Source organism: Oncorhynchus tshawytscha, linkage group LG12 (assembly GCF_018296145.1).
Source record: "Oncorhynchus tshawytscha isolate Ot180627B linkage group LG12, Otsh_v2.0, whole genome shotgun sequence".
Lineage (NCBI taxonomy): Eukaryota > Metazoa > Chordata > Actinopteri > Salmoniformes > Salmonidae > Oncorhynchus > Oncorhynchus tshawytscha.
The window spans coordinates 68,471,567-68,487,193 of NC_056440.1; the positions used below are offsets into that span (position 1 = coordinate 68,471,567).

Here is a 15,627-nt window from a genome sequence, read left to right on the forward strand (position 1 = left end):
TAGCCTCCAACACTCTACTCAGCAAACTGGATGCAGTCTATCACAGGTGCCATCCGTTTTGCCCCCAAAGCCCCATATACCACCCACCACTGCGACCTGTATGCTCTCATCGGCTGGCCCTCGCTACATATTCGTCGCCAGACCCACTGGCTCCAGGTCATCTATAAGTCTTTGCTAGGTAAAGCTCCGCCTTATCTCAACTCACTGGTCTCGATAACAACACCCACCCGTAGCACGCGCTCCAGCAGGTATATCTCACTGGTCATCCCCAAAGCCAACACCTCCTTTGGCCACCTTTCCTTCCAGTTTTCTGCTGCCAATGACTGGAACGAATTGCAAAAATTGCTGAAGTTGGAGACATATCTCACCCACTAACTTTAAACATCAGCTATCTGAGCAGCTAACCGATCGCTGCAGCTGTACACAGCCCATATGTAAATAGCCCATCCAATCTACCTACCTCATCCTCATATTGTTTTTATTTACTTTTTTGCTCTTTTGCACACCAGTACTTCTACTTGCACATCATCATCTGCACATCTATCACTCCAGTGTCAATTTTCTTAATTCTAATTACTTTGCCACTATTGCCTATTTATTGCCTCCTCACGCCATTTGCACACACTGTATATAGACTTTTTAAAATTTTATTATTGACTGTACGTTTGTTTATTCCATGTGAAACTCTGTGCTGTTGTTTGTGTTGCACTGCTTTGCTTTATCCTGGCCAAGTCACAGTTGTAAATGAGAACTTGTTTGCAAATGGCCTACCTGGTTAAATAAAGGTGAAATAAAACAAATAAAAACTCCTGGCTGAACCCTACCTCAGCCACTGACAAAACACCTGATTCTTAAAAGACTCTACATGGTCAATCCAATGTCTGCAGTGGCGTACAGCATTTATACTTCTTGCCTTTGCTGCGCAGATCAGAGCTGTTGTCAAGGAAGTTGTTTACAGGACCTCCCGTCCTCACCTTCCGTCAACCAATGTCAATGCGGAGCTTGACAGAGCCCTTCGCATTGTTATAACATTTGGAGAGACGCATGGCAATGCGCATTTTGGCCTCTGCATGCCTCCACAGGTCGCTGCAATAGCTTCACACCATCCATTCCACGTCCCCGACCACATTATTTGACCAAGCATACATTGGCTTTGAGCCTACATTGTAGAGTAGCATGAGAGAGTGGTTAAATCACTGTAGCACATTCAGAGATCGATTTATAGCCATTCATCTAAAATAATTTGTAGATTTTAAACAAAAACACTTTTTGTTTGTCATAAATGGATAAGATTTAATGAGTTCAGGAAGCCAAGCTAGATGGGGGCAGACGTTTTGATCAAGAGAGACCTTTAGAAAATATGCACATTTTCTCAAACACTAAACATACACATATGTATTTTACAGTTATAAAGAAGGTGACATCTTATAGTTAGACATTTTATTTGATTACGTAAAGCATATAAGTCAAGTCTTATTCTTACAGTTTTGTTGAATAGGAAATACATCATAAAATATGTTATATTTTTATCATATTTGTACTATTTACTTGAGCTTGTGTCCTCACAAGTGACCACACCTCAGCAATTTATCATTATTTTTTATTATTATTATTTTTTTTCGAAAGTTGAGATTTGAACCTTTCTTGGAGTATGTAGCATTACTAGTTATTGTTTATGGCCCTCTCATGATAAACAATTACTTTTGGGGATTACGTAGATTACATTTTGTTACATTTAACTGGTTAAATCCACTTCAATCAGTGTAGATGAAGGGAAGGAGACAGATTAAAGAATTTTAAAGTCTTGAGACAATTGAGACATGGATTGTGTATGTTTGCCAATCAGAGGGTGAATGGGCAAGACAAAAGTTTACTCACAGACATTATTTTAACGGTTTTCGAAACTTCAGAGTGTTTTCTATCCAATGCTACCAATTAAAGTGGGGGAAAAAAGTATTTAGTCGGCCACCAATTGTGCAAGTTCTCCCACTTAAAAAGATGAGAGAGGCCTGTAATTTTCATCATAGGTACACTTCAACTATGACTATGACAGAGAAAAAAAATCCAGAAAATCACATTGTAGGATTTTTAATGAATTTATTTGCAAATTATGGTGGAAAATTTGCTGCAGGAGGGACTGGTGCATTTCACAAAATAGATGGCTTCATGAGGCAGGAAAATTATGTGAATACACTGAAGCAACATCTCAAAACATCAGTCAGAAAGTTAAAGCTTGGTCGCAAATGGGTCTTCCAAATGGACAATGACCTCAAGCATCCTTCCAAAGTTGTGGCAAAACGGCTTAAGGACAACAAAGTCAAGGTATTGGAGTGGCCACCACAAAGCCCTGACTTCAATCCTACAGAAAATGTGTGGGCAGAACTGAAAAACCATGTGCGAGCAAGGAGACCTACAAACCTGACTCAGTTACACCAGCTCTGTCAGGAGGAATGGGCCAAAATTCACCCAACTTATTGTGAGAAGCTTGTGGAAGACTAACTGAAACGTTTGACCCAAGTTAAACCATTTAAAGGCAATGCTACCAAATACTAATTGAGTGTATGTAAACTTCTGACCCACTGGGAATGTAATGAAAGAAATAAAAGCTGAAATTAATCATTCTCTCTACTATTATTCTGACATTTCACATTCTTAAAATAAAGTGGTGATCCTAACTGACCTAAAACAGGACATTTTTCCTGGATTAAACGTCAGGAATTGTGAAAAACTGAGTTTAAATGTATTTGGCTAAGGTGCATGTAAACTTCTGACTTCCACTGTATAGCACATGATATGCTTCCTAGCATTGGGAGGAAGTGTATGATGAATGTCATTAATTGAAAAGTGCAAATGAGAGATTGTGAGACCTAGTGGCAAAGGAAACGAGACAGTCTTATTCATGGGTTGGATTTTCAACCAATGTTTATGGCATTATGTTGCAGCATTTTCTGTTGTGATTATATGATACACTGTATGACAATGACCCAGCAGTCCTCTGCTCTGGATGGCTGACTGTCTGGTACACACAGTGGTTATTAACTGTGTGTAGCATACCAGACAGACAGAGAGAACTGTGGTGATGATAGTACTGTTTATCTGCTACAGCTGTTCAGTGTCATGTAGTGTCAGTATTTAGTCACATGGTGATGGTTCTTCCCATTATTTAAAAACAAGTCTAGCCTGAAACTTGTAGCCACACAACTGTAATAGAAGAATTTATCATGGTTTTGTATACTTATCTGAATTTGCCCTATTTTTCCACCATGATAATGCCAATCAACTAAGTAGGACTACACCATAAATAAGTAATTTCACTGCTGGTATCTCATTCATGTGGCCACAGTTAGACTCTCAGAACCTATTTTAATGTGTGGCATCCATTGTGTTTGGGATTCTGAGATATTTTGTGTCGATCAGACTATGACATCTGTTCTGCTGTTGTCACTTCTGGGAAATTCAAATACCCTCTTCAAAATACCTGTTACGTAATATCATGAATTGTCAGCATCTCTGCTAAGAAAATGTAGTCTACGTGACTGTTTAGTGTATTGTTTAGTTCCTTATTTGATTAATCCTGTTAATTGTGTAAGGCCAGCCGTTTTTAAAGTGTGACCTGACATGGGAAAAACTCTGGGTCGATCCTTGGGAGCCTTAGCCTAGTATTTTTGTTTTGTTTTGTCTGGTGGTCTGGAAAAACTCTAGGCCAGGGATCATCAACTAGATTCAGCCGCGGGCCGATTTCTTCTTGAGTGGTGCTGGAACATAGACTGCAAATTGACTGCAAGAAGCCCAAGAAGATATAATATTTGGCTAAAACATAATTATTTCAAACCTTGCTTGCATATGATCTCTCTATTATGGTTGAAAATAAATTTGAGGCATTCAGCAGACAATCTTATCATGAACAATTAGGCTTAAGTGCCTTGCTCAAGGGGAAACATATCATTTTCACCTAGTTGGCTCGGGAATTCGAACTAGCAATCTTTCAGTTACTGGCCCAGCGCTCTTAACCGCCAGGCTACCTGTCACCCAGATTGCTCAAATAAAAATCACTTGAAGCGGGCCGCCAGTTGGGGAATCCTGCTCTAAACTCTACTCATGTGATACCATTTTCATCCGTTTGCTATGGCTCACTGAGTAAGAAAGAATTTCAAACAAGTGCCTTGCTTTACCATATAGTTTACACAAGTTTGACCGAATAGAGTAATATTTTATATGAAAAAATGACGTGCTTTGACAGTCCCTCATTGCGCCAATCTCCTCCCCTTACGGCTTTTGACGACGTCATTCCCTATTTAACCACTGCGCAACGCTCACTATTATCAGTTTGCAGACGAGAGTAAAGGTTACCTGCTTCAACAGTGCTTGAACGGCAACCTTCTACTCTTTCGAAGCAATTTTTTTTTTTTGATGAACTTAATCCCTTTTAAGTACCAAATTAGATCAAGCTACACATAACATTTCGTAACATCGTTAATACGAACAATTCGAATCACTCACACCACCACTTCGGACCAGAAAAAACGAGGTAAGACAAATAACCTATCTAGCTAAGAATAAATAAGTTACTAAACTAACGTTAGCTGGTTGGCATAATAGTTGGAAGGATTGTGTAACTTAACGTAGTTAGCTAACCACTGCCGCCCAAGGCCGTACTTAGTGAGGGTGGCTAGCTAACTACGTTAGGTAAAACTACGCTACCTACTGTAGCCAGCTAGTTAACGTTAAACGTTAACAAGCTTGCGACAATAACGTAACAACGCGGAGTAATCTTACAATGTTTAAATAGCTACTAGTAGTTAGCCAAGTTGTCTGTTATGGCGGGTTTTTTTCGATATCACGGTGTTTTACTTCATGTCCTTATTTTGCCAAATTCTGGCGTCCAGTATTGGGAACTATTTTTCAGTGGTCGTCTCCTTGATTTGCCGTTGCGTCGTCACAGCACCAATTTAACTCGCTGCGATCCCATACGTAGCGTTTTCGCCATCTCCTACGCACACCGCGCCCTTTGTTCTTCTCTGCCTGTTTCAGTGCGCTCTCGTTTGCGATAGCATTTAGAGACTTTCCCCACTTAATTCTATCAACTAAACATTGTCTGTCCGAACTCGCTAAATATTAATTGACAACACTGATGGCCTTGGTCGGTCAAGTGCGACGATCTATTATATTGGCAAGCTGGTTGATTTAACAATGGAAATGCATGCCTTCAGAGGCGAGATGCATCTAGCCAATCTTTTGTAAAAAAAAAAAAAAAAATCAATTTCCTCGTTAACAACCTAAACATTTTAAATTCGCTCAAATAAACTTCATGTATCAAAATAGTTTTTTTAAAAAACTGAAATTCTATTTAATTGGGTTAGTCAGTTAAGGCCAAACCTGAGGCACTGAGATGCAATGCCTTTTGACCACTGTGATATCAATATAATGCCGAACATTTATTTTACTGTCAAAATTGACTACAGTGTAAATGGGATAATTTGCCAGTCGGGTCAAACAAAGTTTTGTGAAACTTGTGGTTGTGACTGCATCCCAACATAATTTGAGTTTGGATTTTTATCAATCCTGGCCACACCTGGCAGCCCGCATGTAATCATCAATTCGGAGTGCAGTTGCATGCAACCTTTCTAAATGTTGGTTCACTTCGGATATCCTTACAGGGCTAGTTGGGGACCTTCGGTAAGTTGGTGTACTGTATATGGGACTGTTTCTACATTTCAATGGCTTAACCTCAAACTAACTGAAATGTATACACATATTGAAAGCATTTCATGAGAACTAAAAGGTGTGCACAATAAATGTTGTTCCCATTTACACTGTAATTTATAGATGTTCAAGTAGCCCCAGAGGTTTATCGAAAGACCAACCCAAATCATAATTAGGACTCTTCCCACCTATCAAACCAATTCGTTTGAGTTCAGTCATAGCCGGTAGCACTTCTTAATGAACCAAATCAAAAACAAGGCTATATCAGGAAGTGCAGTCGCCCTTCTAGCAGACCATCTGCTTAATCTGTATGTATTTTGGGTGGCGTCGACCCTCTTACTTCCTCTCTGGGTGCGATGCGCATAGATACGGTCTAAGTATCTAGCTAAATAGAGGAATATATTGGTTTCACTTTTTAGTGGCAGCTGGATTTTCAATGACAACAACCTGCCCAAGTTGAAATGCATCAGTTGTTTTGATAGTTCCACACGGACACTGCGTGTGGAGGTGCAAGCTTCATAGAGTCCAAATACTTGCGAGACTCCCGCTCTTAGCCAACTAAAGGGCTATAGTGACACCTCATAACCAAACAAACCATTTATCTATTGCATGGACTATGACCCGATGGCACCAACTTTCTGTAACGTTAGACTGTGACTCTTCAATAATTCAATCTTGACTTTGGCATCAGTGCCCTCCATGATGTTTTAAGTGCCGGAATTCATTGAACCAGAGTGTCCGAAACATGCCTGCCTTTCCTCTTTTAACAGTTAATGTATTTCAATTTCAGAAACATGCCTTCTGTGAGACAGAACTTCCATCAGGACTCTGAGGCTGCCATCAACCGGCAGATCAACCTGGAGCTGTACGCTTCCTATGTCTACCTGTCCATGGTAAGAACAAGATACTTAAATGGAGATGTAGTAGGGAAGAAGGGTTTGGCAAGCGTGGTCAAGGACACTAGTATGACACATTGAATGACTGATTAGATTACAGGTCCACGGAGTCATGCGGTGTAAAGTTTACACCCCATGATGGTACAGATGGGTGCGTTCAACACCCTGGCCTCTGGCACTCATTTTAATACTAGGACTGGGCGGCATGGCCTAAATCCTCTTTGTTTTCGACCTTGTGAGTGATTGATTATTTTATTTAGTTATGTCACACGCTTTGAATAAGCTTTGAAAAATTCACTTATTCAGAAGTCAGCAATAATCATGAATTCAGGCTTGTGAAATTATATCTAGGCTAAATATAAGCCTTCCACAACTGTAAGGCTCACTAATATATTAATCAAAGTATTTTAAAGTGCTTTCTTGCAGTAATGAGACTGATAACGGGAGGCTAGCATGTTTATGCCCCTAACTTTCTCACTTATTATCATTGTGCGCTAGGAATATGGGACCAAATATGTACATTTTAATACACTTGTTAATTTGTCTCAGTCCAACTATTTTAGGGGACCATATGTTTAAAAAGTGCTGTACTTTCTAAATGGTTTACCTGATATGGGTGAAAATACCATAAATTAAAGTGGACAGTCTGCACTTGAACCCCAGTCATTGTATCATTTCAAGTGCTGGAGTACAGATCCAAAACAATGTCACTGTACCAATACTTGTGGAGCTCATTTTATCTGCTTGCTGATGGCACAGTGATCACTAAACACACATTGATTCCACTGATAGCAGCCACTACTTATGTCAAGATGAATATTTTGATATTGGGCTTTTTATTTGACAAAGTTAAGGTCTTGTGATCAGCTTTTCATGATAGAAGTGGAACCAGCCAGGTAGCTTTGAACTAAAGGTCTTTACTTTTCTCTCCGTCTCAGGCGTATTACTTTGATCGTGATGACCAGGCCCTACACAACTTTGCCAAGTTTTTCAAGAACCAGTCCCACGAAGAGCGTGAGCATGCTGAGAAGCTGATGAAAGTTCAGAACCAGAGGGGAGGGAGAATTTTCCTGCAGGACATCAAGGTGATTGTGTGTGCAAGTGCTTGTGTGTGCGTCCATGTTTTGCCTGTTAGGAAATGCGTGCTTTCAACAGGAGTTTAGTGTGGGGATATGGTAGTGCCCATCTAGGGAGGGCCAATGGGAGATTGAGGGTGTGGACCGCTTATCTCTCACAGACATTTAAACTGCTGCCAGTGATCAAAACTGTCAGGGAAAAATGTGTGGTTGCAATGAGAACATTAAACAGCAGCCATATTGGATCCTAGAGAATGACAGACTTTGCTTACAGAGTAATGCAATGAGGGGTTAAGAAAAAAATACATTTTTTTTAAACTTGACTGATTGGCTGCTTAATGTGTACTCCAGTTTGTCTGACATAAGCTGGTAGGGGGTGGTGTGGCAGCACTACTGCTGCTCTAACAGCATATGTATGGCTTGTTCCAGAAACCAGAGAAGGATGAGTGGGTTAGCGGTGTGGAGGCCCTTGAGAGTGCCCTGCAGCTGGAGAAGAGTGTAAACCAGTCCCTGCTGGATCTGCACAAGGTCTGCTCTGAACACAACGACCCACACGTGAGTATTTGGAGACAAGAACTATACAAAGGCAAAATATCATGTTATTTTAACTGCAAGATGTTAAATGTCTGAGTAGTTTAAATCTGAATCTAATCCACCCACATTTCACATAATTTTTAGGATTTCATGAACAGTGCTCAAATATGAGAAGCCTGACCTACGTCAGATTTTTCCGTGTACACTTTCATCAGTTCAAGTCCAGTGGGGCACATGAAGGTTTTACTACTCTGGGTTGTAAAAAAAATAACTTTTCCTCTATGGTCTAGAAGAACACTAGATTATTCATCCCTGTTCTGTTTGAGTCATCACTCCTGAGTTTTGCTTAACTGTTTTCCTTGTGCTCTTGTTTTCTTTTTCTCAGATGTGTGACTTCATTGAGACACACTACCTGGATGAGCAGGTGAAGTCTATAAAGGAGCTGGGTGACTGGGTGACAAACCTCCGCCGCATGGGTGCCCCGCAGAACGGCATGGCCGAGTACCTGTTTGACAAACACACTTTGGGGAAGGAGCGCGAATAGATAGACCATCCATTTTCTTGTTGAGTTCTGTCTTGCTTGATAGATCTGACTAGTCTATTTTTGTCAGGGACTGGCATCAATAAAGTTTATCCTTAAATCCTTAGTTTGCACTAAGCTTCAACCTCCAGTTCCTATAAGCCAGTAGCTCATTGCCTCCAAATTGACTGTATCCCCTGCTTTTGTTTTGATGGCAGTTGTTGTGAAATAAAAACTCTCTGGATTCTGATTTCTGTGTGTCTAAAGATTAGTCTAAATGGTCAGCATTCAGATAGTTAAACTGGTCTGACACAAAATGGATGGAATAAAGACCATTCAAGAAGCTTGAATTGAGTGACTATTGCTTAGAATGGCACTGATATTTCTAAAATTATTTAAGCAAATTCAGCTGATCCCATTGCAATAATATTAGTGTGTGCAGGGCCCCAGTGATTCAATGCTCTTAAAACCTCTTACGTCCACCTGAGACGCAGACGTCCCAACACCCAGGTGGCTCTGAAAGGCTTTAATACAGTACACCAAACATTAGGAACACCTTCCTAATATTGCGTTACTGTATCTTTCAATGTATTGAGTTTCATTCCAATGCTTTATCCACCAATTTCATTCAAGTGCTTATGGATACCTTTGAGTAAAATTTACTGTCATGTTTCCATCCAACCTTATGTACATGTAGGAATGAAGTTTTTTTTTTTTTGTGGCCCCCACAATTTAAGTTGCTCATCCCTGTTGTAGGCTATACCTGCACTGTATCTGAGCTGTTGGCTTGAGTGCATGTGTCAATACCAGAGTGGGCACCTTCGCTATATTAACTCAATTCTATGTAAAAAAAACAGTTTAAAATGTGGTGGAAACCAATTTAACATTAGTCTGACCTGTGGTCAGACTTGCTCGTGCAGAGCCACCTATGCTTGTGCCTTTTTTCAATGCTAATTTGAATGTCATTGAACACGTGTCCCTTTCTCTCAAACATCCTGAATTTAAAAGTGAACTTCAAAGTAATCTATTGTCAAAAGTATCTAATCTGATTACAATTTTGCAAACTAAATGGATTACACTTACTGTTTTTTGTAATCCTTTCAAACCTTTGTGTACAGGGTTGTCTATGACATCCTATCTAGGGTTCCACATCTATGATCACCAATGTGTCATTTGTACAGTTAAATATACTGTATAGCCATATGGATATATATGTCACATTTGACTATAGAACATTGCAGTGGTACTGTTTTCTCTGAGAGGTGGATTTATGGCATTTTGCAACAGAATATGATAGTCTCTTTGAAATGAAACCATCTAATGATAGATTTCAAACAAATACACGTCTGTCATTTAATAACCATGCCCCGATGTGGAAAAACACATCTGTCTTTATTTCATGTCAACTGTCTATTTGGGGCTATGGTTTGTTTTGGACAGGACTAGTAACACTGTCAAAAACAGGATGTGATGCTGAGGAAATTCCGAAGTTTCATTTCCAGTCAGAACTGTTAGTCAGGAAAGGAGAACTGGCATCTCAGCTGGCTTTCACTGCCAACAAAACATTACTGTGCTGCAAGTTTATAATGTTCAACTGAAACTAAAACAAATATTAATCATGAAAAAAATGAATACTCGTACACATGACATGCACATACATTTATACTGACTACACACACTCATGAAACACTGCTGTTACTCTATTCATCATATATACTGATGCCTAGTCACCTTACCCTTATACATATCTACCTCAATCGATCCAGTATCCCTGCACATTGTAAATATGGTACTGGAACTGACCCTGTACATAGCATGCTTACTTTGTCATCTTTTTATTTCCATATCTCGTGGGTTTTTGTTCTCCCTTGATTAATGCATTGTTAGGGTTAGAGCTCAAATTCTTATTTACAATGACAGCCTACCCCAGCCAAACCCAGATAACACTGGGCCTATGGTGCACCGCCCTATTGGACTCCCAATCACAGCCGGATGTGATGCAGCCTGGATTCAAACCAGGGACTGCAGTGATGCCTCTAGCACTGAGATGCAGTGCCCAAACTGTACTTATATATGTGACATTAAAACTTGAAACTTGAAATAAAGTAATTAACAGACCTATTTGAAAAACTGAAAGTATTCTGAAACGTGGAATGACTCCAATGTAAAACTGGAGTCATGAGAAGGGCTAACCTATGACCTGACCCATCACCTTATATATTACTGCCCCCCAGTTATGACACCCCAAAAAACACACAAAAACTCTACAACCAATATTTCTTCTAGCCTCCCACAAATACTTAATGCTCTTAACACTAAAACTGAAACAAAATAATATAAAAATGAAATATAAATATTTTTTTAACAACTTAAACTAAATAAAGTTATGTAAAAACTAACAGAAATAAAAACAAGTATAAAAACACATAACCTTGCTGTTCTGTCTCCACACTGACATGTCATTATTCTACCAACATGACGTCATCATGGCCATAAAAGTTTAAAACTAGTTTACATTTTTTCTTTTTTTTGTTTACCTTTCAAAATGGTAATATTTGGTGACACTTTACATTAAGGTACTATTTTAAGTGTGTTTTAAGTACATGTAACTGCCAAAATAAAGGAAACACTTGAATAAATGATGGATACAAAGTATATTGAAAGCAGGTTCTTCCACACAGGTGTGGTTCCTGAGTTAATTAAGCAATTAACGTCCCATCATGCTTAGGGTCATGTATAAAAATGCTGGGCAGGCCATTATTTTTGCTATCATGGCTATGCCCCGTAGGATGACATTGCCCCCATCCACAGTGGTCACTGATCTGGTTGGCTGAGCCATATACCATGACTGTTTAAGTGACCAGATCTCAACCCAATTGAACACTTATGGGAGATTCTGGAGCAGCGCCTGAGACAGTGGTTTCCACCAAAAAACAATGATTTCCAATTGAGGACTAAAACTAAATAGGACAGTACAGTAAAGCATTCAAATCTGTATATTTTTTTCTGATGTGTTGTTGCTGACTAGAAGAGGCATTGTTAGTTAGCCATTCTCAAGAGGCCAGACAGGGGTTATATCCAGAAACGGGTAGGCCTCACTAGATGCTAAGAGGGCTATGTACTTTAAACTATCCATATACATTTTTGTTGTTGTTGCAGTATGTCCCATAAAAGCTCCCTGATCTTTGTTATTGAATCTTTGTTTGAAATTCACTGCTTGACTAAGAGACCTTACAGATAATTGTATGTGTATGGTACAGAGATTAAGTAGTCATTCAAAAATCATGTTAAACACTACTGTTGCACACAGAATAAGTCGATGGAACTTATTATGTGACTTGTTAAGCACATTTTTACTCCTGAACACATTTAGGCTTGCCATAACAAAGAGATTGAATACTTAGTGACTCAAGACAATTCAGATTTTCATTTTGAATTAATTTGTAGAACTTTCTAAAACCCAAATTCCATGTTGACATTATGGGGTATTGTGTGTAGGCCAGTGACATAACATCTTAATTGAAACATTTTACATTCAGGCTGTAACACAAAAAAATGTGGAAAAAGTAAATGGATGTGAATACTTTCTGAAGGTACTGCACATGTCGACAGCAGAGGGAGCACGTCCCATCCACATCGACGGGGCCGCAGTGGAGAAGGTGAAAAGCTTCAAGTTCCCCTGCTCAACAGCACTTCTTCAATCTTAGGAGGCTAAAGAAATCCAGCTAGGCCCCTAAGATCCTCACAAACTTTTACAGATGCACCATTGAGAGCATCCTGTCACTGCCTGGTTCGGCAACTGCACCACCCGCAACCGCAGGGCTCTCCAGAGGGTGGTGCAGTCTGGCCAACGCATGACTGGGGGCACAAGGCCTGCCCCCCAGGACACCTATAGCACCCGATGTCAAAAGAAGGCCAAAAAGATAATCAAAGACAACAACCACCCAAGTCACAGCCTGTTTACCGTGTTATCATCCAGAAGGGGAGGTCAGTACAGGTACATCAAAGCTGGGACCGAGAGTCTGAAAAACAGCTTCTGTCTCAAGGCCATCAGACTGTTAAATAGCCATCCTTTGCTGGCCTCCACCCAGTACCCTACCCTGAACTTCGTCACTAGCTACCACCTGGTTACTCAACCCTACACATTAGAGGCTGCTAACCTATGTACATAGACATGGAATCACTGGTCACTTTAATAATGTTTACATACTATTTTACTCATTTCATATGTACAGTATAGTATTGTATTCTAGTCAATGCCATCCCATTCAACTATTGCTGTATATATACTATTCTATCCTACGTATTCTACAGATATACTAAATATTCGATCCACATACCGTCCATAATGTCTATACATCCCATCACATATATTTATATATATATATTTATACTTATATATATATATATATATATATATATATATATATTTATACCACTCCGACATTGCTTGTCGTAATATTGATATGTTTCTTAATTCCATTCTTTTACATTTAGATCTGTGTATATGTCACGTTCTGACCATCGTTCGTATGTGTTTTCCTTGTTTTAGTGTTGGTCAGGACGTGAGCTGGGTGGGCATTCTATGTTGTGTGTCTGGTTTGTCTATTTCTATGTTTGGCCTGATATGGTTCTCAATCAGAGGCAGGTGTTAGTCTTTGTCTCTGATTGGGAACCATATTTAGGTAGCCTGTTTTGTATTGGGTTTTGTGGGTGATTGTTCCTGTTTCTGTGTTTGCACCAGATAGGACTGTTTAGGTTTGCACTTGTCTTGTCTTGTCTTGTTTTGTTTAGTCTGTTCATGTAGTCATCTTTATTAAAAACATGAATAACCACCACGCTGCATTTTGGTCCGCCTCTCTTTCACCAGAAGAAAGCCGTTACAGTAAATTGATAGATATTACTGCACTGCTGGAGCTAAGAACACAAGTATTTTGCTACACCCGCAATAGCATCTGCTAAATATGTGTATGCGACCAATAAAATGTGATTTGATTTGTAAACAAGCGTAAATGGGACCAGTAGTAGGATAAAAAGATAGATACTAATGGAAATCAATAATCAATGAACAGCAACATAGGTGTGAGGGGGAGCAGTGATTGTGTAAGATACAGGTGCAATCTGTACAATGTGGACATGTAAAGTGCTTTTCATGTCTGTCTATTAAATACCTGTATTCTACCCTACTATAGTAGTCTATAATATATCATAAGGAATCATTCTCTCATATTAGGTGAGAGGCAAACGTTTGGAACCTCATCCATCATGACAATTACGACATTAAAAGCAGAAAAACAAACTTCATTGCCCCCATTAGTCTTATTAATGCTGACACATCCCATTTTGATGTCTTGGTTTTTAAAGCAGTAGGCCGAGTTACACAATTGAGGAGTATCCTCCTTATTGCCCAAGACTTCAGAGCAGGTAATCTAATTTTGTAATGACCTGAATTCCTCATCTTGTGTAGCGGACAGACACTTCTGAGTGTAATAACTTGGGAGGACGAAGTTAGGGAATTCCAGCTTTTGCAAAACTAAACTCCTCCTTGGTCTGAGTGGAATATAAGAACAAGCTGCGGACCATAAACCAACACAAAACACAAGGGAGATCAAACTGCCTGACTGATTAACTAACTAAGGAGCTGAAAGGTAAGAGATAACTCTGTTATATGAGGCGGTCACAGTTTAAATGTAATAAATTATCTGTAAATATGTTAGCAATTCATATAGTAGCCTAGGTTCTCTCTCTCCATGTTTCTTTCAGTCTGTCACATCTGCAAGTATGAAGCTGCTTCTAGCTGGACTTGTTCTGACCCTTATTGTGGGGGCTCAAGCTCAGTGGTACCACTTCCCTGGTGAAGCTGCTCGAGGTCCGTTTATACACTTTAATCATTATTTCTTCATTGTTGACAGAAATAGATACACAAATCAAGAGTAACAAATCATTCAAGAGTAACTAATCATTCAAGAGCAACAATGTACTGTATTCGAGGACTCCTTTAAAGTCATTGTTGTTTCTTGAGGCTAGTGGTTTGAAATGTTGTAAAGTTCCTTGTAAGTGTCAAACTCAACATCCGTGTCCTCCTGACCCTGCAGGTGCTAGAGACATGTGGCGTGCATACGGCGACATGAAGGACGCCAACTGGAAAAACTCAGACAAGTACTTCCACGCTCGGGGCAACTATGATGCTGCCAGGAGAGGACCAGGGGGCAGGTGGGCAGCAACAGTCATCAGGTGGGTGATTCTCAAATATCTGAGAGACGCTTATAATGTGGTTCAGTTGCTCATCAAATTATCTGATCAAGAATTTATCCATTTAGTTCTTTATGCCACATTTTGTAAAATAAATCAATAATAATGTCTGGTCAGAAAAACAATTTTACCATTATTGGTTCACTGTGGTTGATGTGTGACTTATGTAATATTTCTCCTCTCTCAGTGATGGCCGGGAGATGGTTCAGGGTTCCAGTGGTCGAGGACATGAGGACTCAGCAGCTGACCAGGAGGCTAACCGCTGGGGACGTAATGGAGGGGACCCCAACCGATTCAGACCCCAAGGACTCCCCAAGAACTACTGAACCTAAAAAAAGGTGGTTACTAGCCAAACTGAAAGGACCACAAGCCAAACAACTATACTGCACTTAATTCCTGCTTTTGGTTAAAAAAAAATATATTCTCAAAAATGATTTTGCCCAAATGTTCTGATAATAGACAGGAACATGGTACTGAAACTTAGTATACAATATATTTCAAAAGTGTTGCAAAAATAAAGTGATTACTCAACTAGAGACTGAATCTCTTTCTGTAATCAGTATGATACGACTGGGAAGGTTGGAAAGAAATGTTCAAATCCTGAAATGTATACTCAAATGATCTGGGGTTGACATTTTCTCAGCTT

General features: G+C 39.6%; 2 protein-coding genes across 2 annotated transcripts; both read left to right on the plus strand.

Moving 5' to 3' along the window:
* The first annotated feature begins 4,302 nt into the window (after positions 1-4,302).
* Positions 4,303-9,812, plus strand: LOC121847848 (ferritin, heavy subunit-like). Its single transcript, XM_042330975.1, has 5 exons — positions 4,303-4,528; positions 6,494-6,596; positions 7,538-7,684; positions 8,105-8,230; positions 8,595-9,812. The coding sequence occupies exons 2-5, from the start codon at positions 6,498-6,500 to the stop codon at positions 8,751-8,753; spliced, it is 531 nt and encodes a 176-aa protein (XP_042186909.1). The 5' UTR covers positions 4,303-4,528; positions 6,494-6,497; the 3' UTR covers positions 8,754-9,812.
* Positions 9,813-14,214: 4,402 nt separating this feature from the next.
* LOC112263808 (serum amyloid A-5 protein) lies at positions 14,215-15,517 on the plus strand. The gene is made up of 4 exons (XM_024440420.2): positions 14,215-14,377; positions 14,493-14,598; positions 14,825-14,963; positions 15,169-15,517. Exons 2-4 carry the CDS (start codon positions 14,511-14,513, stop codon positions 15,305-15,307), a joined length of 366 nt encoding a protein of 121 aa, XP_024296188.2. The 5' UTR covers positions 14,215-14,377; positions 14,493-14,510; the 3' UTR covers positions 15,308-15,517.
* Positions 15,518-15,627: the final 110 nt, after the last annotated feature.